At 31.3% G+C, this 24,985-nt stretch overlaps 2 protein-coding genes across 3 annotated transcripts in view; one reads left to right on the forward strand and one right to left on the reverse strand.

The window, feature by feature from the left end:
- The window catches only part of LOC123009552, a 60,223-nt gene that overhangs the window by 2,054 nt on the left and 33,184 nt on the right, over positions 1-24,985 (reverse strand). For both annotated transcript variants that reach the window (XM_044405939.1, XM_044405940.1), the window contains exon 2: positions 1,592-1,787. In XM_044405939.1, coding sequence (XP_044261874.1) covers positions 1,592-1,787 — 196 coding nt within the window. The remainder of the gene's footprint in view (positions 1-1,591; positions 1,788-24,985) is intronic.
- LOC123009556 (methyl-CpG-binding domain protein 2) lies at positions 19,011-19,878 on the forward strand. Its single transcript, XM_044405943.1, has one exon. It carries the CDS (start codon positions 19,176-19,178, stop codon positions 19,776-19,778), a length of 603 nt encoding a protein of 200 aa, XP_044261878.1. The 5' UTR covers positions 19,011-19,175; the 3' UTR covers positions 19,779-19,878.

Raw genomic sequence — 24,985 nt, forward strand, 5'->3', positions numbered from 1 at the left:
CTATCTAACCCAAATATAAATCTTTATTTTTTTAATAAATAAAATTATATTTGCTTATAAAATGTTATAATTTTTGATGTTTTTGGTCTAGTTGTTAGAAAAAATTACAATCAACAAAAAAATTATTATACAACCCATAAAACACAAAAGTAAATTTTTGTATAAAAAAATTATCAAGGTTTTAAACCAAAGTATACAGATTCCATTGGAACGCGGACTCGTTGCTCCCCCAACGGCCATTTTTTTGACATTAGATAGACTTATTTTATTAACTTTTAACAAACTTCTTAATTTATTCATCTTTACAAATGCAAAACACTAAAAAATTGCTACAGCTTTAAGTTCTGTACTTTCTTCTTTGCAGAAGTAAGAAAAAAATTGTTCTAGCTGTCTTAGTTTTTGTGTAATAAATTAAAAAAAAATGTTTGTTTTCATCAAAAAAAACGTCTTATTTCTAAAACTAAGCTAATCCAAAAATACAAAGAAACATAGAGTATTTCATTAAAAAAAACACAAGTTTGTATCGTAACTTATTTTTGGGACATGCTGTATGGTTGAAAATAACTTTAGGTGATGCACTAGATTAGTATCTATCAATGTCCTATAAAGTTTTTTTTTTCCAATTTTACCATTTAAAGGTCATTAATAGGCTTTTGCAACTCACTGGGACACCCTGTATGTTAGGTATGTTTCAAGTAAGAATTTACAAGAATTTTTTAAAAGATGAAATTTTTATTTTTATTAATATTTGTAACAGAGCGTACAGTGAAGCGACAATTTTTTGACAAAAAAGACAAACTTTTGGTAGAACATAAAAGACAAACTTTTGGTATCATAGAACATAATAGGCAAAAAAAAATTTAAAATAAAATTTGTGGAAAGCAAGTCAGATTTTTTAAGAAGAAAATTCTGTTGATATTTCAAGTCAAGTGATAAACGTTAAATTTTTTAATTTTCTGTGAAAGCGACGATACTTACTGAAAAATGAATTACTTTATATTATAACTACCATTTATCCTTAGGAAAGTGTTATAAAATTTTGTCGGTATATTTAAGTATCACCCTATATATTTCATTTTCGTAAAAATGCATAAATGTTTTTATAATTTAAAAAGGGGGCATCTTTAAAACTAAACAAAATTTTTCAATATTTTAATTTTTATTTATTCGATGAAAAATAGGTACAATTCGAATTTTTGTAGAAATCCAGATAAAGTTTTGCATTGCTTCGTACCTCATAGCAGTGATACTGTGCGATCAAAAAAAAAATAAATTAGAGTAGGCGTCGATTAAATTCTACAGTTGGCAACACATTGGCTAGGAATCTGGGCTTGAAATTTTCCACACAAACTGAAAATGAAAATGACCATTTACCGTTTTCGTCTTGTACAGCATTTGTGTAATAAATTTCAATAAAAATTTTCTGCTCTAAAGTGAACATTATTTCACTCAAAAGGAATAAAACGCAAATTTGTCAAAGTTTCCGTTGACATTTGATGTCTAATTTATTTATTTTTTTGATCGCACGGTATCTTAGCCACAAATGCAAGATCTCGAAAACTGAATTTTCAAAACGTAAATTCACACCGACCTGCATTTTGTAGGCCCTTCTCCAGGCGATGATTTGTTGTGCTTGCGCTCGTGTCTTTTGCCGAAGATCTCTGGCCAATTTCCGGGCATCTTCGAGATTGTCGATATCGGAGTTGGCCATTGCTGCTTCAACATCCGTTTCCTTTTTGATAATACGTTCCACCGGAATGGCGCTTCCAGACCCTAGACTTCCGGACCTGAAATCATCATCGAATCACTTTCGAGTATTTTCGACTAATTTGGGAAAGTTTCGAAACAATACTTTTGCCTTTATCGAAATTAATTAAAAAATTACACAAGCTGGGAAATGGAACACATCGATTCTCTGTGACCTTTGTTGGGCAACGAGAGGCGACATTTGAAAATGTAAATTATGTTCCGCAATCTATTCTTCGAACAAATTTTACACACTGTTTCAAACTTTGCACTCCTGAAATGTGTTCACTAACGTCGTTACAACTTGGCTATTAACATCAAACTTTTGTTCAATTAAATTTTAACAAAGCCTCGCTGCAATTTAGAAGACGGAGCAAAATAAAATCAAACAAAGTGTTATTCAGAACAAAACGGAATGTCCACTTCCAGAAATTGCTGTTTCATTTTTAATGGCTTAATAGTACATTATATCACAAGGTAGAGAGGAGATTTTTTATAGCAGAGCTGTTGTTGCCACGCATGCGAGGCTATAAAAATCTTCTCTACCGTGTTTTATATAACATTTTTTTCACCACTACTAACGAAAGAGACAAGAAAAAGACAACACTGGTAAAATAAAATGCTTCAGTGTAGAAATAAAATTTTGAATCCATCATGGCTCAAAGACATTTAATCATAAAAGTGGTCACTTCTGTGACGTTTGCGGGTTTGCGAATAAACATTTATTAGACATACAAGGTGATTCTTTTAAGCCCTACATTACAAACTTTTTAACTTCTAATGCAGATAGATATTTAAAATTTTGTACACAACCCAAATTGACTAGCTGAGTTCAACTAAATTATTTTCAAAATCCCTGAACTTCTGGAACTACGAGAAATTGGCGCCAACTTTGAAATTTGAAATGGTAACCACTTATTTTTATTACATATTTGAATTCTCCTCTCCAAACTGAGTAAAATTTATCTAGTTAGTACTTATCTGTCATAGTTTTTGACATATGTGAATTTTTTGCTCAAAATTATCATTTGCAGATGTTTATTAAAAACATCACAACTCTTGAACCGTTTGCGATAAGTGAATAATTTTTAATGCATTCGATAACCAAAGGTTTAAAGAGTTTCTTAAAATTTTCAAAATTGTCAACTGTCAAATTGCAAGACTAGTATGATTCTTTGAAAAATGATCATTAACAAATAGCTATAACTCAATTTTTTTGAAATGAAAAGACTCTATTTTCTCAACGGGAATCAAAAGTACACCAATTTGCAGAAGGACTTTTATCAACATGTCTTATACCTCTCTTACAATTTTTAATAATCACGAAAAACATGTTTTGGTTTTTTATTTTTAAAGTTAATCACGTAGGTTTTAGAAAAATACAATAAAGCTATAACATAATTAATACAAATGTTCGATATGTTTACCATTTTCAAACAGTCTAAAACTCGAGGGTGAACTGTTTGAGTGGCGTCCATTTATTTCATTTGGTTAAAAAGATTATTAAATGCCCCCTCAATTCTTTGTAATTCCGGATGGGTGTTGTGTAGACTAAATCTTTAAAACATATTGATTATTTTCCAAAACCTACGTGATTAACTATAAAAAAAAAATGTTTTTCGTGATTATTTCAGAAACTGTAAGAGATGGGTATAGGACATGTTGATAAAAGTCCTTCTACAAATCGATGTACTTTTGATTGCCGTTGAGAAAATAGGGTCACTTTATTTGGAAAAACTGAGTTATAGCTGTTTGTTAATTATCATTTTCAAAAAATCAAATTAGAATTTCAATTTGACAGTTGACAATTTTGAAAATTTTAGAAAACTCTTCGAACCTTTGGTTATCGAATGAAAGAAAAATTATTCACTTATCGCAAAGGGTTCAAAAGCTAAGATGTTTTAAATAAACCTCTGCAAATGAAAATTTTAACCAAAAAATTGACATATGTCAAAAACTGTGACAGATAAGTACTAACAACTAAGTACATTTTATTTAGTTTGGAGAGGAGAATTCAAAAATGCAATAAAAATAAGTGGTTACCATTTAAAATTTCAAAGTTGGCGCCAATTTCTCGTAGTTCCGGAAGTTCAGCCACTTTGAAAATAATTTAATTGAACTTAGATTAGTCGACTTGGGTTGTGTACAAAATTTCAAATTTCTATCTGCATTAGAAGTTAAAAAGTTTCTAATGTAGGCCCTAAAAGAATCACCTTGTATAAGTCGCTTTAAAAACACTTTATGTAATTTGTGTTCGTGTTTGCATAAAGATCAGAACATAACATAAAAAATTTCGTTTAAAATAATAGTATATTATATCACAAGGAAGAGAACAGATTTTTTATAGCCGAGCTGTTTGATGCTACGCATGCGTGGCTATAAAAATCTTCTCTACCGTGTTTTATATACTATGTTTTTCACTACTAGCACTATTACCCAGAAATACAACGCTGAAAAATATAACTCTACTTAATGGACATGTTCCCTCAGGCGTAACATGTCGTAATTCACAACTACAATTTTTGTTAAATCGCCATTACCGACAATAATTAATTATTTACCTGAGTTATTAACTTAAGTTGGAAGTATTATTTTTTTCTTATCATAAATGAGGTTATGTCATTTTTTTACTTCTGCAACTATTAAAGGAATTTTTTAACTTCACAATATCAAATATGTGTTAAAATAACAAAGAAACTGCAAAGAAAAAGGAAAAAATGTTAAAATTTGCCTCACTATCAATAGTATTTTAACAAGAAATAAGACCATTTGTTGTTTTGACAGTTTCGACAAAGAGAGAAGGATTAGAGTTGGGGTTATTCTGATGTTTTTAATGAGGAAATTTAATTTTTTAATTTGATTTTGCATTAATTTGATCTTGAAATACTTGCGATGGTAATATGTAGTTTTCAATAATAATATTCTAGAAATATTTGTATCAATATAATACCCTGCCAACATGGGCATTTACCCACCTCTAATGCATTATAGCCCTTGGTCTATAACGACAGAAAAACAGCTTCACAACCTCTCGACAAACTATTATAATGATATCTTTAACAGCTTGTAATGAAAATAGTTATTTACATTCGTGTGCGGTAACTTACATTTTACAGTGCGAAATGAATTTGAAGCACGACGCGCAGCGGAGTGCTTTAATAATTGAGCACTGTAAAATGGTTAACGCACAAGATTTGTATTAAGCTTTTTGGCCGACGTTTAAACAAAAATCCAAAATTACAAAATTCAGAATTAATACAAATAAATACGTTTGACAATAAATATCACGGTGGCAATGCACTCTAATGTCAAACAATTAAAAAAGACGCAAAAACGTCTCAGACACAAAGTTTTGTTATTGTTGTCTTGTTGGTGAATTTATGCTTCAAAATGTCGAGCGATAATAGCCCCATGTGTACCCCACCAGAAATCAGAAGTGCTGCAGAAAATGTTACAACCGAGCTATTGCCCGAAAAATCGCGAGCAAGGTATGAAAGCCCAGTACAATGTGTTTATAATTATAAAGTGGTGTGAAGAAAAAAGAGTTCTAAGATTGAAAGGTTGTGTGTAGAGCGTTTTATTTAAAATGTTATCATCTTACAAACAGTTTTTTTTTATAAATGTCTATGAAGATAATTTTGGCCGTGCGGTAAAACTGTCACTTTACACTCGTCCGTGCGTAAAATGCCCAGGCGACTGTAAATACAGTCTTTCAATAGGTGTCAATTGTACGTTAATTTGACATTTACATGTCAGGAGGCCAAAAAAGACTTTACGGTGATGGTGTGGGAGAGGCAGTATGTTTTTTGCACTATTTGAACATTTCGGTGACTAAAAATGCTAATTTCTATCCGTCGTATTCAAACAATGAACAAGATTGCATAGCAAATCTCACGTCTGTCATCTAAAATCCTTGCCACAATCCTCGCAATGAATCTCCCCAACTTTTGCTTTTGTTTGCTGGGACCTTAAGGCTGTCATTACGCGCACCTACTTATTACATTTAATTACAAGATTACAGTCCGCGTTTAAATCGTGTAAAAATGTCTCTGAAACACGTAAACACCACCAATTTTGGAAAAAACTCATTACTTTCGATTTTCTCTTACGAAACGTGGCCAACATCCACGAAAGGTAATGTAGGTGGTGTGGGTGTGCTCAAGTTTTGTAGGAGTTGAAAATTTGTTGCATAGTCGAGTAACGAGTTTAGCACGTGTGAATTATTGCATGTGGACTAGGATGCCGTTTATGGATGCAGAGTCGCTTTCTTTTCGACAGTAATAACTCCGAGAGCCATAAATTAATAGACAATAATACAGGTTAGATAATACAGGCTGTATCTTTGTTTTCATTAGAACGGCCTTATTTAGTCTCCTAGAGACTATTAATCGATCAAAAGTCGCAAAGCAATAAACATGACAGACTACTACTTCTACAACTAGTTAGAAGCTCGTAACTTTTACTAAAAACGCGACACGAAGATGTTTCATTTATTAAAAAAAAAATCAGTCACATCAAGTTTTAATTAATTCATTTGAAAACCGTGAAGGCTTTATGACGCATATTTTAAATTTATTAATACAGATAAAATGTATCTATGAATTTTTTATTTATGACTTTGTGTTAATAAGACGTCACGGTTGAGTTCTTGATTGTGGTATTATGTTGTAAATTCTATATCTTCTCTAATACTGCCTTCGAGCAAAAAACATATAAAATTGATCATAATAGATAATTTTATTATATGGAGTTGAAAATACATATAGGGTGTTCCCCTGGGTTGGTAAAGTCCATTAGTGACTTTTAAATAATGAAATTAAAAATATACAGGGTGTTCCATTTTTATTGTTACAAATTTACACAGGTGATAGTATATTCAATTCTAAGACAAAAGTTTCCTATAAACATGTATCGAAAAATGCTTGGTAAGAGAGCTACACCCCCTGGAAAGGGGCTAATATGTTTTTGCTAATATTTCAGAAACCATTTAAGATAAAATTACAAAATTTGGTACATATGATAATCTTTATACACCTAAACTAATTCAGACATCAAATGTCGAAATTTTTAATCAGGGGCGTACGAAACTGGGGGAGTTTAAGGTAAAAAAATACCCTATTTATTTTGGCTTTAGTTTCTCGGTACTTTCAGCAACAAAATCTTAAGTTCGATAGTTTATCACAGAAAAGTCTCTCTTGTGTCGATACGACTTAATGTTTTTGAATAAAATTAATTTAAAATTTATGTTACACACCAATACAACATTCAAATAAATCAGAATTTACAGAATAATAAAAGCAAGAAATTCATATTTTTTAATCAACCTCAACTAATTGACATTACATTACAGTAACAATAATAACATTAATTAAATGAATTTGCCTAAATCTAAAGGAGTTGTTCAAAGTGACCACCATTTTGGTAAATGCATAACTAAAGAAACTAGAGCCAAAATAGATAGGGTATTTTTTTACCCTAAACCCCACCAGTTTCGGACGCCCCTGATTAGAAATTTCGACATTTGATGTTTGAATTCGTTTAGGTGTATAAAGATTATTATCTGTACCAAATTTTGTAATTTTATCTTAAATGGTTTCTGAAATATTAGCAAAAACCTATTGGCCCGCTTTCAGGAAGTGTAGCTCCCTTACCAAGCATTTTTTGATACATGTTTATAGGAAACTTTTGTCTTAGAATTGAATATCCTATCACCTGTTTAAATTTGTAACAATAAAAACGGAACACTCTGTATATATAAGACATTGATCTACAGGTGTCCCAGCGAGTTGAAAAAGTCCATTAGTGATCTTTAAATAATAAAATTTAAATAAAATGTGTAGGACATTGATAGATACTAATCTAGTGCATCACCTAAAATTATTTTCAACCATACAACATGTCCCAAAAATAAGTTACGATACAAACTTGTGTTTTTTTAAATGAAACACCGTATGTTCTTGGCAGTTTTGGATGTAACCTTTCAAAACAATGTTTTTACGTTAAACTGTTATTAGTCGATTTCGCTTAGTTTTAGAAATAAGACAGTTTTTTTGACGAAAACTTGCACTTTTTAAAAATTAATTTATACAAAAACTAAGACAGCTAGAACAAATTTTTTCTTACTACTGTAAAGAAGAAAGTACATAATTTAAAGCTGTAGCAATTTTTTAGTGTTTTGCATTTGTAAAGATTAATAAATAAAAAGTTTGTTAAAAGTTAAATAACTTAAAAAAATTAACACCCTATTTTTTATTTTTGTATCTAATAGATTGATACATTGTCTATTTAAAAAAAAATAACTTTTAAATTTGATAAATGAAAAGATATTTAACATTCAATATTAGTTGTAGCAACAATGCCTATCAATTGATACTATGGCAACCACAGTAATTCCACCACAGATCACTTATTCGTTGATTTATCCAGAGATTGTAAAAGTCGTTATAAATACTGAAATCCGAATTATTTTATTGTAAAAATAAAGAATAATGGATTTAGTTTAACACAACTGTAATTATTAAGTGATATTTCTTTCATCTCTTGTGCAACTGTGCACTTTTTGGACACTGAAACAGCAGTATTTTTTTTAATGTTTAACGTTAAATATCTTTTTAGTTACCTATTGATTATAAATACCTAAAAGTAAATAATTTTAGAAAGATAATTTAATAATCCTTTACATGAAAAAACAATAAATAGGATGTTCCATTAAAATTTTTTATGTTGAACTTTTAACAAACGCCTTCGTTTTTTATCTTTGCAAATGCAACACACTAAAAAAATGTTACAACCTTATAGCTTGTGCCTTCTTCTTTGCGGTAGTAAAAAAATATTTCTAGATGTCTTTTAATTTTTTGTGTACCTAATAAACTTTTTCGTCAAAAAAACCGTTTTGTTTTTAAAACTAAGCAAAATCGCCCAATAAAAATTTAGCTTAAAAACATTGTCATAAAAATCTACATCCAAAAACGCTAGAAACATATGGTGTTTCATTAAAAAAACGCAAGTTTGTATTGTAACTTATTTTTGAGACACGTTGTATAGTTGAAAATAATTCTAGGCGATAAACTAGATTAGTATCTATCAATGTCCTCTAATTTTTTTAACTTTACCATTTAAGGGTAATTAATAGACTTTTTTAACTCGCTGGGACACCCTGTATATGTACAGGGTGCTACATTTTGGATGTCGGAATAGGAAATCTCCGAAACTAAGAGGTTTATCCAAAAACGAGTAATACATTCTGGGGCTTATTTTTTGAAGAAATAATATTGGTTAAAACCGCATCCCTCTAACGTCTTTTGTTTTCGACTTAGTTGACATTTTGGCGAAATGTAAAAAAATTAATATCTTCGTTATTATAGAAGATACGGATTTGAAATAAAGACATTATACAGGCACTTTTTTACGAGGAATTTAATAATGTAGTTAACTATTTTTTTTTAGTTATTTGTTTAGCGGCAATAAGATAAATTTTTATTTTTTTAAATGGAAATGATAGACGGCTATGGCAATTTTGAAAAGCTTATTTTTTTCTTAAATAATATCTATTTGTAACAGAATATTTTTTTATAATTATACTTAAAAAATGAAATACATATTTTGTTTGATAATAGTTGGCCATGGAAAAACTATTTCACTCCAAATGTGTAAATAATAATCAATAATAGTTTTGTAAACTGTGAAATAGATGAAAAAATTGCTAAAATTATAAAAATTAAAAAAATACGATACGAATATATACGATACTCGGTATATTCTTTTGCTCTAGACGATGGTAATGATGAAAAAAACATTTACTCGTAGGGTTTTTCTTAGATTATTTCGATTTACTTCGAAGAGTGTTCGAAGAAAAGTTTGCCAATGTTCAATTTCAAATTTCATATCATCCTAAAGGGCAAAGCCATCCCTTTAAAATGGTCTTTATTTGAAGGAAATCGGCCCAAGTTATTGAGTACTGATTTTTTAAAGTTAAAGTATTTTAAATTCATTTAAATTAGAAAAAAATTAATTAGTTCAAAGTGTGTGGACTTTTTGAAATTTTCTTTAGTGTATTTGATTTGTCTCACTGAGACAAACAAAATGATGTAAAATTTGTCAAGTTGTCGCCTTGTGTAATCTGTTACAAATACAGGGTGTTTGTGGATTGCGAGCAAATATTTTAACCACTAAGAGAATTTGTTATAAAAAGTCGAATTGAAGACCAAACAAATTCCGTATCAAAATTTTATTTTTGCAATTTCCCTCCTACGATTTTCACGAGCCGTTCAGTGTGTCTGTCCTTGTTAGTTGGAAGTAAAAATATCAATGAAAATAAATTGCATTGAATGTTGACCGTGGAAGTTTTTATGCAGAAAAAGGGAAACTTTTGGTCCAAAAAAATTATCACTTGTTTACACGCGTTAGTTTATTCAGTTGTAATCGTGCACATCGATTTGAAATCAAATTGTCAATCAAGTTATTATGGCCAACTACTCAAACGCCGAATTGACTAGTGTACGGGCATGACTTCCAAGACCGATTTTCACTAAATGTTTGGGCTTTGAAGATCACCAAATTGGACCCCACTTATTACCTCAACATTTAACTAGTGCCGTTTATCTGGATTTTTTGGAAAATGTGTTGTGCGATCTGGTGGAGGACGTGCACTTGGCGACACATGCGGTATTTACAAGTGCAGCTCCATCAGATTATGCCAAAGTCGTCACTAATGGATTGAACAATCATTTTCCCTAGAGATGGATTGGTCGTCAATGACCACCGCGGTCACCAGATTTAAAAACGTGTGTTTTTTGGGGGGTTCACATGAAACAATTAGTGAATTAGTGTACGCAGCTCAAATTTATACCTTCGAAGGGCTGTGTGTGCGAACGCAAGCTTCCCTAGCCCAAAGAGTACAAAAAGTGTGCATTGCCAACTAATGACCACGTTTCGAGCATTTTTTTTATAATAGCAAGTATTGACCCACTAACATTGACACTGATCTACTCTAATGTAGCGATAATTGTTTTTGGCTTTACAATGTTTACGTTCCAATGTTTTTTCTTATGAATGATTGTAAACATAGGCGTAATGATTGTAGACATAGGCGGGGACGGGTTTTCAGCCTCAATTTATTTTTAATTTTAACAAAAGTTGGAATAACGAAAGTTGTCCTATTAGTGGTTAAAATATTTGCTCGCAATCCTCAAACACCCTGTATATAATTTTTAGACAAGAAAAAAACAAGCTCCTTAAAGAAAATGACATGATTACCATTTAAAAAAATACAAGTTTATCTTATTACGGCTAAACAACCAACTGAAAAAAATTGTTAACTACATTATTAAAATAAATATGTGTCTTCTATAATAAAGAAGATATAAATTTTTTAGATTTTGCTAAAATGTCAATTTTTGTCTATAAGTCGAAAACAAAAGACGATACAGGGATGCGGTGTTAACCAATATTATTTTCTCAAAAAATGAGCCCCAGAATGTATCTCTCGTTTTTGGCTAAACCTCTTAGTTTCGGAGATTCCCTATTCGAACATCCCTATACATGTCATTTTCAATATCGCAGGATGCAAAGAATAAAATCTTTTGGATAGCAAGAAAACTAAACACTTTAGTGATGTCTTAAATTATAAATGAGTTGTAAGTAATTATTAGCATAATTTGTTATTCAAAGGTAATAATTTTTCCGCAAAACTGCAGTCGAGTTTGCATTTGGCATTCAATTCATTTTCCCCATCCAAATGACTATTTTAAATATTTATAAAACTCGTCTAAACAGACTAATGTCAGAGCTTTCGAACCGCAAAGCGGAGCATAAAACGTCGCTCATTTTCCAGTAAATTCTCCGAAAAATGTAAAATATCTCACGCTATTTCTATCAGAATGTAGATTTATACAAAGTATAAAAGCAACAAGGGAAATAAACAACGGGGATAGAACATAAACCAAACAGACAGAAAAATTACAAACAAGAATTGTAGCCGTACACGTTGGTGCCTAGAAGTCGAGAGACGGCGGGTATTTTATTCCTGCAAACAAGATTGTAGGGCCGATATAGCCACTCCTCCTGGACGACGCTTTAAAAATGCCGAAGGAAATAACTGAAAAGTCAAAGGACTTTGCTTAAGTGCAGCGGCATAAAATCTGAGAATGTTTGTTTAGGATAAACAGAGGTTACAAATATGTAATAATTGCACAGTTAATTATTTAAGCAAAATTGTAAACACCTCTAGTTTCTAATTATCCTTGCGTTCACTTGATCTTACGTAATGTCTTTACCCTATTTATAAGTACAAGTTATATTATTATATTGATGTAATAATACCTCGTTATCGTTTTATTAACACTTCGATTTTTAGACAGTTTCAGTGAAAGGCAAAGTAAATTGACGAGAAAATTGATGAAATTCACCAGCGCTTAGACTAATAATACCCCAAGTGATAATTATATGAAATTTTACTCCTAGCACGTAATTCCACAATTAATATTAATTGTAATCTTCACTTCAGATTAATTAAATTTTTAAGTTTACTTTGTAGCTAAAGATTAGCACAAGTTGTAATCCTTTTATAATTTCGGGAATTTTTTAGATTTAATACAATATTAAGTTATTTTAAATTTAATTTGTAACCTCCTTAAATCTGTAATTCAGTGTAATCTCCATACACTACACTTGTAACTCTTGACAACAAAAGTTTTCATTTGTATTTTTTTGTAATTACATACCATACTTTACTTCTTGATATATCTGTTGCATTTATATTTATAGTAATTCCGTATACAGGGTGTGTCAAAACTCGCGCCCCAGAGAAAAATTTCAAGTAAGATAAGATACCAGAAACAGAACAAATGTTTAAAAAATTCTATTTGTCATAATATGAAATTTATTTTTTGACATTCGACATTTTTATGTCTATTTAATAATACTGAAGTTGTGTATGTTTTTTTTATAATTATTTAGTATTAGTAAAAAATTGTGCCAATAAAAGCCACAAATAAGATTAAACAGAGTTACAATTTAGAATACAGCTTCCTTTTTTCCTCTTCTAATAGCCTGTAGCAAAAAAATTTGGAAAATTATTTTTCCAACAGAAATAAATAAAGTCAACCTGCAACTCTCATAATTTCGAAATTTTTATAGATAGAATTTTTTTCCATGTTTCTGGTATCTTTCACTGGGACGCGAGTTCTGGGGCACCCTGTATGTGGTGTATTCCTTCTTATTATTAGACAGATAACAAAATTCTGTAGGTAGAATTTTTTTAATATTTTTTACATGTTCCTGGGATCTTACCTTACATGGTATTTTTTTTCTAAAGCGCGAGTTCTGGTGCACCCTGTATTTACGAGAGGCCCTTAACTTAAAAAAATACGTACAACTAATTCCAATTCTAAAAAAATTCCACAGAAATTCCAGTAACTCTAATTCGTAATTCCATTGTTTTCAGGTTAATTCCTATAAATCCAAATAAATTCTTGTAATTCCGTTGTAATCACAAAATAGTTCCGGTAATGCCAAAGTAATTCCAATATTTCTAAGAAATTCAGCGTAATTTTCAAAATTTCCGATAATTGAAAAAAAATCCAGTAATTCTAGAGAAAAAAATTCTAGTAGGTACTTTACACATAATTCCAGTAATCCATCATAATTCCATTGTTTTCAGATTAATTCCTCTAATTAGAAATTAATTTCTGTAATTCCAAGAAATTCAACGGGAATATAATCTTCAAAAGAAATTACCTATCTCCGATAATTATAAAAAGAATTACAAATAATTCCAATAATTCCAAACAATTTCAAGATAATTTTAACAATAACAATATAACAATAGCAATATTAAATAATTCCAAGCAGTTTAACAGCCCTTCGTAGGTATACATTTACTATCAACATACAATTGTACCTTTACTAAATAATTATAAAAAAACATATACAACATTTTCAGTATCATTAAATAGATATAAAAAATGTCAAATGTCAAAAAAAAGGTCAAAATTTTTTGACAGATAGAATTTGTTTAACATTTTTTACATGCTCCTGGTATCTTATGTTACTTGAAATTTTTTTCTGGAGCTCAAGTTCTGACACCCCCTGTATATTACAATTACAAAATGTAAAATTCATTCGTTGTAACACTCGCATTTCGAAATAATCAGTTGTTACAAAAATTGAGTTTTTTGTAATCCTACCACCTAAGACTCTTTATATTTTCTCTGTTGAAAATTATTCTACGAAATGTGATTTTGGTTTAATTTAATCTTAAAATCTCTCAAAAAGTGTTTTCTAGACGTAAAATTAGTCGCCAAATACACAGTCTGTTAAAAAAAATCTTCTGTGACGAGTAATTTTTGCAAAATTGAACAATATTTTAAGTTAAAAAAATGCCAATAACAAATGTGATTTTCAGTTGGTTTCGAGTCAAATTAATAAAATTCAAATTTCATCTGTCCCATTTCTAGCTTTTTTGCAAATTACGCAACCGCTGAACGACCAAATCGGGTATACGACTTGATTTCCCCGGCACTCGCTCCATTTAAAACGTTAAAATTGCTTTATTTATCCGCGTCCACATATGGTCATGTTTGAAATGAATACAGTAGCCAAGAAGAAGTAATTTTAACCGTCGCTTACAGCGTCAAAGTGGCTTTTCGCTCGCATATATCTTACAATTTAGCCGTTGCTAACAAGCCTTGTAATTCTACCGACGTGTTTTTTCATAAATGCACCTTTTGGTGGAATCTCTCTGTGAAAATTTCAATTTGGGACGCGTCAGAATTTTCTAATTGCCTCTCACGCTTCCGATGTAGAAAGCCGAAGAATGCCGCTGGATTATTACAGTTGGCGTTTTTTCTCTCGTGCAAGAGCCTTTCAATATACGACCTTGCATTATTACGACAAGGCCGCAAGAACCCGTGTTGGCATAATGTAATAAATCCGTTTATTCGAAACGTTGTCGGTGGATCGGTTTTTATATCAAAGCCAGACGGTTGTATTTCATTACGTTGTTTAGACATAGGAAAGGATATTATAGAGTTACGAGGACACGATTTATGTACTCGAACAAAACGAATTTTCGATTCTGAAACACTAATTGGAAATATGCGACGATACCAGTGGCGGCTCGTAGTCGTTTATTAAGAGGCAGATCTTTTTTTATACAGATGTCCCAAAAAAATTTTAAAAAAATGGTATAGGACATTGATAGATACTAATCTAGTGCATTACCTAAAATTATTTTCACCCATACAGTATGTCCCAAAAACAAGTTACGATACAAACTTGTGTTTTTTTAAATGAAACATTGGATGTTTCTTTGTATTTTTGAGTATAGCCTTTTAAAACAATGTTTTTACGCTAAATTTTTACTAGTCGATTTCGCTTAGTTTTTGAAATAAGACGTTTTTTTTGACGAAAACATGCACTTTTTAAAAATTTATTACACAGCTAGAATAAATCTTTTCTTACTTCTGCAAAGAAGAAAGTACAGAATTTAAAGCTGTAGCAATTTTTTAGTGTTTTACATTTGTAAAGATGAATAAATTAAGAAATTTGTCAAAAGTTAAATAACTTAAAAAATTTAAATGGAACACACTATTTTTGATTTTTGCATCTAATATATTGATAAATTGTCTATCTAAAAAAATAAACTTTAAATGTCTAGAATTGATAATTGAAAAGATATTTAACATTCAATATTATTTGTAGCAACAATGCCTATCAATATCTGAGCATTGTTGACTTATCCAAAGATTGTAAAAGTCGTTATAAATACTGAATTTCGAATTATTTTAAAAATAAAAAATAATAGATTCAGTTTAAGACAAATGTGATTATTAAGTGATATTTATTTCATTCATCTCTTATGCAATTGTGCACTTTTTGGCTACTGAAAAAATAGTAATTATTTTTTTAATGTTTAACGTTAAATATCTTTTTAGTTATTGATTATAAACACCTAAAAGCAATAATTTTAGAAAGGCAATTTAAAAATCTTTTAAATGCAAAAACAATAAATAGGGTGTTCCATTTAAATTTTTTAAGTTACTGAACTTTCAATAAACGCCTTTATTTTTTTATCTTTGCAAATGCAACACACCAGAAAAATGTTACAACCTTATAGTTTGTACCTTCTTCTTTGCGGTGGTAAAAAAATATTTCTAGATGTCTTAGTTTTTGTGTAATACATTTTTTAAAAGTGCATGTTTTCGTCAAAAAATTCGTCTTATTTTTAAAACTAAGCAAAATCGACCAAAAAACGTTTAAACATTGTCATAAAAATCTACATCCAAAAACCCTAAGAACCATATGGTGTTTTATTTAAAAAAACACAAGTGTGTATTGTAACTTATTTTTGAGACACGCTGTATAGTAGAAAATAATTTTAGGCGATGGACTCGATTAGTATCTATCAATGTCTTATACATTTTTTTAAATTGTACCATTTAAAGGTCAGTAATAGACTTTTTCAACTCGCTGGGATACTGTAAAAAAAATAAAAATATGCCTAATACTTTACGACTAAAAAATAATTCTTTTCTTTGCTGACCACAAAAAGCTAACTTTTAACAACAGAAAAATACAAAAATCGACTAACCTTTTTAAAAATTTTTCATTTTTTTTGAGGGATTCATTAAATTTATTAATTTCAATTTGCGGGACCGAATCTACATTTGTGGCTATATTTTATTTACTCTAGAGATGTAATTTGCTACTCATACATATGTTCTTGACTTTAAGTGTGTCTTTCTATTGCCTTTGATATTTTTTTTAAGTTGTCATACCACAGTTTTAGACCATGCTTCCTCATCACCACTTGAAAATGGCCAAAAAAATATTTTTTTTGTGTTTCACTTCCAGTTTACCACTCATATTTATTAAAACAAGAATTTACAAAACTGTGATAATAATTAATATTCCTATGACCCTAAGAGAAAGTAAGTTTGTCTGTCCCACTCAAAGTTCGAGTCGAAGTTACTCTCTGGCCTTAAAACATTTTGAATTACATACTAGCCTTTTCAAAAATCTCAGCTTTTCTCACCGACATGCCGCACTAATTACCAGAGCTGTGAAGGCGCGGCGGTTTATTTAAAACTGGTTCACTATTATTTATAGCAAAAAATCAACATTTAAACAAATAAAAACTTATTAAATACAAAATTATATAAAATTTGTAATTTACGCTTCAAAAATAGTCAACAGTTATTTATTATACAAGACGATAAAATTAAATTTTTATTTTTTATTTTTAATTGCTCTCAAAGATAATGAAAATTTTATTCAATCCTCACTAATTTTGTAGTCAATTTGGTCGATATTTATAAATGTCAAAGTAAAATTCAACAATGAAATGTAATGTCAACTAACAACCGCAGATATAAACCAATGGATGTATTTTTCATCATCTAGACGATAAAATTTCATTTTAACATGAAAAAAAGAGTAGATAATAATCAGTTTTAACGTAGAAGATTGAATAAAATAATTTAAATTTCTAGTAAATTATTTTATTTTTAACTTCTATTTTCACTGCCTCCCCTAACGAGCCGCCACTGGACGATACCGGGAAGCATTCGCCAGGTTAATTACCATTTTACGACCGAGCTGAGACGGTTAACGGTTTCGTTGCTTCAAAACTTTTAGAAGATTCATGACAGAGGAACAAAATTGCTTATTCTCGTTCATTTTTTATTTTAGAGCGTAGCGTAAAGATTTAAATTCCCCGCCATTTTGTCAAGGGCGGGGCTAAAACATGATCAGTTGATTGGTCAAGCTTGATCACGTGATTTTATTGCAATTGCAATAGCCAAACCGAGTGAAATAATAAGTCGTGCACGATAATAATTTCGATTTAATGTCGTGCAATTATTTTAAATGAAGAAACCTGCAGCCCACTGACCAATCAATCAAAGCCGTCATTACTGTCGCTGCAAGCTGTACCTACACTATAATAATAGATTATATTCGTTATTTGATTTCTTCAAGTTGTTTTTCTGCGTCTCGACGATATTAATGAAAATGTACAGTTCTAGTCAATATTATGCAAATTTCAAAGAGAATTCTAATTAAATTCAAATATTTCTGAATCGACTTCGAGACAAGATAATAAGTCGTGCCGTTTCCCAAGGGCGTTTTTTCCTGAATTAATAAGGATCATTTGCTTCATCCTGAAGCCATTAAACACGGAGCCGCTTAAGGAATATTCACGTTTCACTATTTCATTCAAAAATATTGTTCCGGAGGCCGCAGTTTCCGTTAACAGAAATAGCAAAGGTGTTTTTTTTCATCTTTTCAAATAACTTATGAAAATAAATTAGCATTTATTTCGCTTTTACTCGCATTTTATTGTTATTGCTTATCGGACGGTTTATTTTATTGCTTTCTATTTTATTATTATTTCAAAACAACGCTCGCACATTATTAAAAATCGCAACTGGTTCTTAAAATAAGATCTCTATCGAAATAGTTGCAAAAACACGTTTGTTACTCTTTGTGCAAATAAATATGGCCATTAACAATGATTTATTTCAGAATATGAGTATTCCAAGTGCATTGCAAGTTTGTGTTGCAAATTTGTACTTGATATTTGAGAAAGGTGAAGGATGAGAACCCTTCTCTTGGAAGCCCCATTTGTGACAAGTTTTATTAATTCTCCTTGAAATCATTGACCATCTGCCGTTTTAATAAACCAATCAGCTTCTGTTTACCACATATTGTGGTCGATGAGTGTCAAGTTTCTTGATTTATAACGGTTTTTCCTTTATGGTCTATTTGTCACTTGTAAAAACACCATGAGAAGATTTTCCTCGCAATTTTCATTAACTGTTTGATCAAGGTAACACACCTGTATTTATCTAGTAATAAATGTAGGAGTGCACAAATTATATTAGAAAGAAAATTTTGAATGTCGCGCCTGTTTGAAGTGGAGCTAGTGTCGCCTATCGGCGTAATGATGGTGAAGCAGTGGTGTTAGCGCTCTGTTTAAAAATTGCTGAAGATGAAGAAATCAAACACAAGATCAAACATTTTTTGGCGAAAAATTATGAAATATCTCTTTACAAAGGTACGATTTGTTGCTAATAACTTTATTTACAATCATTTTATCAAAAATACAACAACAATGGACCGGTCCATTATAACCCGAAAGTGGGGGTGCTACTTGTCCCAAAAAAAACAAATAATCCTAGAAAATTACCACACAAATTAATTAAAGACACAAAACAATCCGCTGTTTTTGCAATTATTGTCGTTTTAATGTTATTTTCGCTCGCTCCCATTGAAATGTGCGTTTATTGACCGCGCAGAGTGGGGGTTTCAGTGTCCGATCTTACCGACCGTCTAGTGACTTTAGTTTCGCAGTGTTGGCATTCCGCGTCAGCTGTGTTTTGTGTACGCTGTCAATAAATTTGACATATCTCTTAAAAAATCGCCCTAAAATGAGTATAACTATCGAAAAAACGAAATACGAGTGTGCCACGTTACCTAAACGATGGCAACGCGAAGACATGTTGCGAAAAACGGGGCTTTCGGTTGGCAAAGTGGACGTGATGTACTACAGTCGAGGCGTCCGTAATGACGCTTCCTTGGTGCCCCCTATCCGGCAGACGGCCTCTATTTTTAAGCAGCCGGTCACCGTGTACAAAACACAGGAGAGTAAGGTGAAGTCCGATTACAAAAATGGGAATCAGGAGAAGCCGAAACAGTTGATTTGGGAGAAGAGGTTGGAGGGGTTGCGGGCGTGTGATTTAGACGGGACGGAGTTCGAAGCGATGGAATTGCCCAAAGGGTTGAAACCCGTGGGGCCGAATGTGAGTGAAGAGACGATTATACAGAGTGTTGCTACGGCTTTGCATGTGTCTACTCAGCCGGTGACGGGACAAACAGGACCGAAGGCAGCGTTGGAGAAGAATCCAGGGGTGTTTTTAGATCCGAAACAGCCTTTGGTCCAAGCGGTGAATATCTCAGATGAGGATATTAAAAGGCAAGAGGATAGGGTGGCTCTGGCGCGGAAAAAGTTGCAAGAGGCTCTAAAGTCGTAGAGTGTAGACAAATTTTATTTATTTAAGGTGTATCATGTGACTAGGTTTAAGTTTCTTGTTAAGTGAAATTTTTTTATTACAATAAAGTTAATTAAGGATGTCGAGTTTTATTATTATAAAAAAAGTTACATTAGGGTTAAATACTCCACAATTTCCAGTCAATAGGAATGTCCACCAAAAAGCGCAGCGAGCTTTTTGTTTCGAGTCAAAAATGTTCTTTGTGTTGTTAAACTTGTAAATAGTGTAAATCATCAAAGCCGTTTTATGTAACCCGATTAAATATGTACTTCCCATACACATTACAAAATACGAATGCAATAATGCATATGATTAAACTTTTTTCTCATCTTGATCCAACTAATTTTATACTTCTATCATCTAAAAAGGATAAAATTTCATATGTCGGACGACTTCTTTCTGCACAGTTTTATGCAACATGAATATTTATAGTCAAGTTCATTAAATTCGATAAATTCATAAAAGTGCAAACATCGGTGAAAATTCCGTTTTCAGATGCAAAGTCAGACGAACCATTTGAAATTTATCGTTCAGTTTTCGTGAAATGACGTATGAGTTGAAGGGTACGTGTAAATTTTCGGTTGTATTTACCATAAATTTCTTGAATGCAGTGTAAAAAGCGTGAAATATATCCAGACTCTGTATGAATGAATGTTAAAAATGAGAGGAAACGGAAATTTGTCACGGGGGAAATATGCTTTGGACTATTGGGGGAAAGAGGAAAGGTTAAAAAACAAAACGAAAAATTATGTAACTAATTGTTATTTGTCATTTTACTGTTGCAGAAGTAAAATGCACTAGGCTATTTAAGTACTTATTTGGATGCTTTAATGGTACACTGGCGGACACGGAATTTTGAACGATTTATCATTCGATTCACCTAAAAATGTAAAACGGGCCTTAGGCAACTAACCTCACTTTTGGTTTTTGTACTTTTTATCCTGATAGTTAGAGAAAAAATAACAACAAATCAAAATAATTTATTAAACTTATATAAAAACACGTTTTGCTAGCATTATTGTTTCAGAAAATTGACGCCAAAAATAAATTTCAGCTAAAGCTTTCAAATTTTAATTTCAAATGTCAATCATAATGACAATAAAGCCTGGTTTACATTGACATTTTTTGAACCGACATAAATTTGATGGTCAAAGTTCCGCCACTGTACCTACACCTATGGTTACAGAATTTTGTTATCTCTCTAATATACCACATACAGACTCCGCCAGAACTCGCGCCCCAGAGAGATACTAGGAACATATAAAAAATGTTAAAAAAGTTCTATCTATAAAAATTTCGAAGTTATGAGAGCACTTTGACTCTATTTATTTCTGTTGGAAAAATAATTTTCCAAGTTTTTTGCTACAGGCTATTAAAAAAGGAAACAAGGAAGTTGCATCCTAAATTGTAACTCTGTTTAACGTTACTTGTGGTTTTTATTGGCAAAATTTTTGTACCTTTACTCAATAATTATAAAAAAAAACATCAGTATCATTAAAAAAACATAAAAATGTCAAATGTCAAAAAATAAATGTCAAAGTTTTTTTAAGATAAAATTTTATAATTTTTTTCTGTTTCTGGTATCTTATCATACTTGAAATATTTCTCTGGGGCGCGAGTTCTGACACACCCTGTATATCTCAGTTATTTGCTTATTTGCTGCACTTTTTTGGCAACGTGTTTCATACATGATTTTTTCTACAATCACTAATTTTTTATAATAAATGGAAAATGGACAAAGAGAATTGCAAAGTTGACGAGACAAACAAAATCAATCTTGTTTCCGAGTTGTTGTTTCAATAATTTGCGAAAAAATATCGGAAAGTTTGCCCACACAATTTGGAAAAATAAGTGATGACGATGATTTCTGATATCGAAAATGAAGCAGAAGCCGCTGTGAATTCTCTTATACGAGAAAGATCAAAATCTGTGTATCAGGCAACTTAAGACAAATTTGAAATTTGGTGCACGGAGAAAAAAAATTGTTTCCATCACGGAAAAGGTAGTTTTGGTCTATTTTTCTCAAGCTTCAAAGATTTGGAAGACACAGCCTCGTGTTTGCCAATTTCTTCTACGTCTTCACTTGTTAAAATTATCATAGAGAATCAAAATTGTCAAAATATTTCGGATACAGTCTCATCAAATATTCAATTTTCTAATATTTATAATTATACTTTCAATATTTATATAATTACACAATAACAAACAATACAAACAATAAGCCGTTTATTTTGTGTTTTTTGGCATTATTTGCTCGGTTTCTTTTGACGTTACATGACATTTCTTTTAGGCACTAGAGCCTAATAGCATGCCATTTTGTAGAAAAAAATATAGTTTTAATTTGCTTTGTATCGATTAGAAAGCATAACAAATAAAACTAGTGCGCAAAAATAGTGTCAAATTTTTTTCCAATTTTGCTCCTGACTTGCACAAACCGTCTCAAATCCTCTAAAATTCCTCGCCACGCGTCGAAAATTCTTTAACCCAGTTCGCTTTGTCGTTCTGCGGCCCGATTCCCGTTAAACAATTTCGAAGTTGCAGTGTAACATCGCATTATCGCTCGAAAATCATCATCGATAAACGGCAACGATCGCCACAGGGATCAAGATTGATGAGCTCTGTTGGTCAAGCAGTACGGAAACAGCACGACCACACTCTGCCTTCGAATTAACATGAGAAAAGAAGGAAGTTGTAAATGTTCGACAGAAGGAGGCATCCATGACCTCTAAGTAAACTGATGAAAACGAAATAAGTGTAACCAAGTGTTTAGAAAGGGGTAGTCGATACGACGTCGAGCTACTTTTGAATTATATATGACCCAAACTTAAGGTGTTGCTGACTCAGAACAGGTGAATGTTCGATTTTCTGGATCCAGAGGGGATTCACGGCAAACCTCAAGCACTCGATAAAAGTTTGCAGGAATTGTATGGAAAGCAATTCCGAAAGGCAGAAAAGTTGGCTTTAATAATCTTTGTTGTTCTCATATTAAACGTCAATTTTGGGCAACAAATATAAGTGTTTGTGAGAAAACTCAAAAGAAGGAAAATATTGATTTATAGCATATCAAAATGGATTATATCGAATTATTTTTAATGAAGAAGTTGTTTGAATATGGACGAAAATTTAGAAAGAAACTCACCGGTTTTTCATTTTTTAGATTTCTGGAAATAATACCTTTAACTCTATTCCCCATAATTAACTATTTTTGAATTCAATGGTTGAATTACAAAAAAAAATATTTTTGAATTGTCATTGAATAGTATTATTTTGTTAAATTTTTATGAAAGGCAGATGTGACCCAGTTGGTTGACGATAAGGGATAATTTTTCAGCAGCCAGATGCACCGTAATTTATTATCCATTACAACATCATAAATTTGCAATTTAAATTCTTGTAAAGAATTTTTTACAAGAACCACTAACAAACAAGGTCAGTTGTGATAAAACAATATCGGCATAATTTCACCTTCCATGCGTCATTTTTTATCATCAGGTTTTCCCCTTGATAGATCATAAATTAATTTTTTTTCTTTTCTATCCACTCAGCGAAAGCATTAAATAATCCAAAACTGGCTCATTTATAAACGTTAAAAAGAAATACAGCCTGTAAAAAATTCCAAACGACGAAAATAAAGTAATAATGGTCTCCAAAGCCCAAGACTTTTAATATTTTCCCCTAAAAAAACGTTAAACCTCTTAATTTTAATCGTCCGACATAAATTCACACAAATTGCGTTAATGGATGAGAACAATTTCGAGAAAAAGCTTCCACAATTGCCCATCGGCTTCTCCTATCTATTAAAGTTGACCTTACGTCCGAAAATGCCTCACATTACACCCTCATCTATCAAAGATAACAAGTATCTCATCAATTCTAATTCAAGTCCAGCAAAACGAAATCCAGGTTTCGAAAGATAATTGAAACTGAAACCTTGAGAATAAAGGATTCTGGAATAAATCGAAACGGTAAAAAAAGATCACAGAATACCATTAAAAAGATTAAGTTTCTTTGAAATGCTCTTTGAACACTTCTAAAAAAATACAATCTTCTCGTGTGTTGAAATTAAATAGCGATTTGGTGGCGTCGCTGAAGCGACGACTAATCTCAACTTAAATCGAGTGTGAATTATTGTAATTGAGACAACCAACTGTGATGGAGCAATTAAATTACAAAACTAATTTTGTTCTAAACTTCTAAAGTTTCTCGCGTTAAACGAGTAATTTCCGATTTAGGATGGAAAGAATAGGTGATTTACCTGACTTAAACGACGACCAAATACAGGTCCTGTAAATTACATTTCAGGCATTCTTTTAAAAATACTGCCTCGAGAAACAGAGACAATGCTGATGGGCTTCTTTTGTATCCTGCTTATTCACCCTTCAGGAAAAATATTTCAGATACAACAATAGAAATCGTTAGTCATTTTACTATTATTATTTCAATGTAGGTGATTTGGATTTTGTACAATATGTCGCATCAAAGCTACAGGAAATTCGAGTTTTGTTGTAGTTAAGTGCTTTTCGTCGTTGGATAGTTCTCAAATTATAATGGAGTGTTACTTCGAACGAGTACAAGGAACTTTTCCAGTAAGTAGTCTTTTTTATCATGGATTATGTTGGAACAAAGAGTTAAAACAAGTTTCGTAAGGTTAATATTGCTGTTATGCTTGTAGCAACAAGTGAAATTAATGAAGTAACGAGGTTTTGATCATAGAAACAACTGGAATATCGTAAACTTGTTTCTTTGTATTTATTTTTAATTTCTAAATTAAAATACCAACTTGGTTTAAATTTGCTAACGATATTCTAGTTTAATTTTGGATGAAAGTTTTGTCATTTTAGAGCGTAAAAAGTGGACAATTGAGACCTAAAACAAAATCAGAAGAAAAAAATCTGTTTACGCTCATCTCTGAGTCAGTAATAAGATTCCGAAAAGTCTTAAACGACACACATCATCTGTTATTTGGTACATATCGACCTTATGACGTTAATAACTATAATGGTACAAGGCCGATAAGAAGCAAATAACAGACGCGATTTAATGTTGGGAAATCGAAGCGATAGCCGATATTTTGCCATAAACCAAAACCATCAAACTAAAAGATTTTTGCATTTCATTAACTTAATTTATCCTGATTCATTTAAAATACAGGATGGTTTAAAATGATCTAGTCACGTATAAAATTTCTT

This window comes from Tribolium madens, unplaced genomic scaffold, assembly GCF_015345945.1.
Source record: "Tribolium madens isolate multiple individuals breed KSU strain unplaced genomic scaffold, Tmad_KSU_1.1 Scaffold_7;HRSCAF=85;Tcas5.2_LG10, whole genome shotgun sequence".
In the NCBI taxonomy this organism is placed as follows: domain Eukaryota; kingdom Metazoa; phylum Arthropoda; class Insecta; order Coleoptera; family Tenebrionidae; genus Tribolium; species Tribolium madens.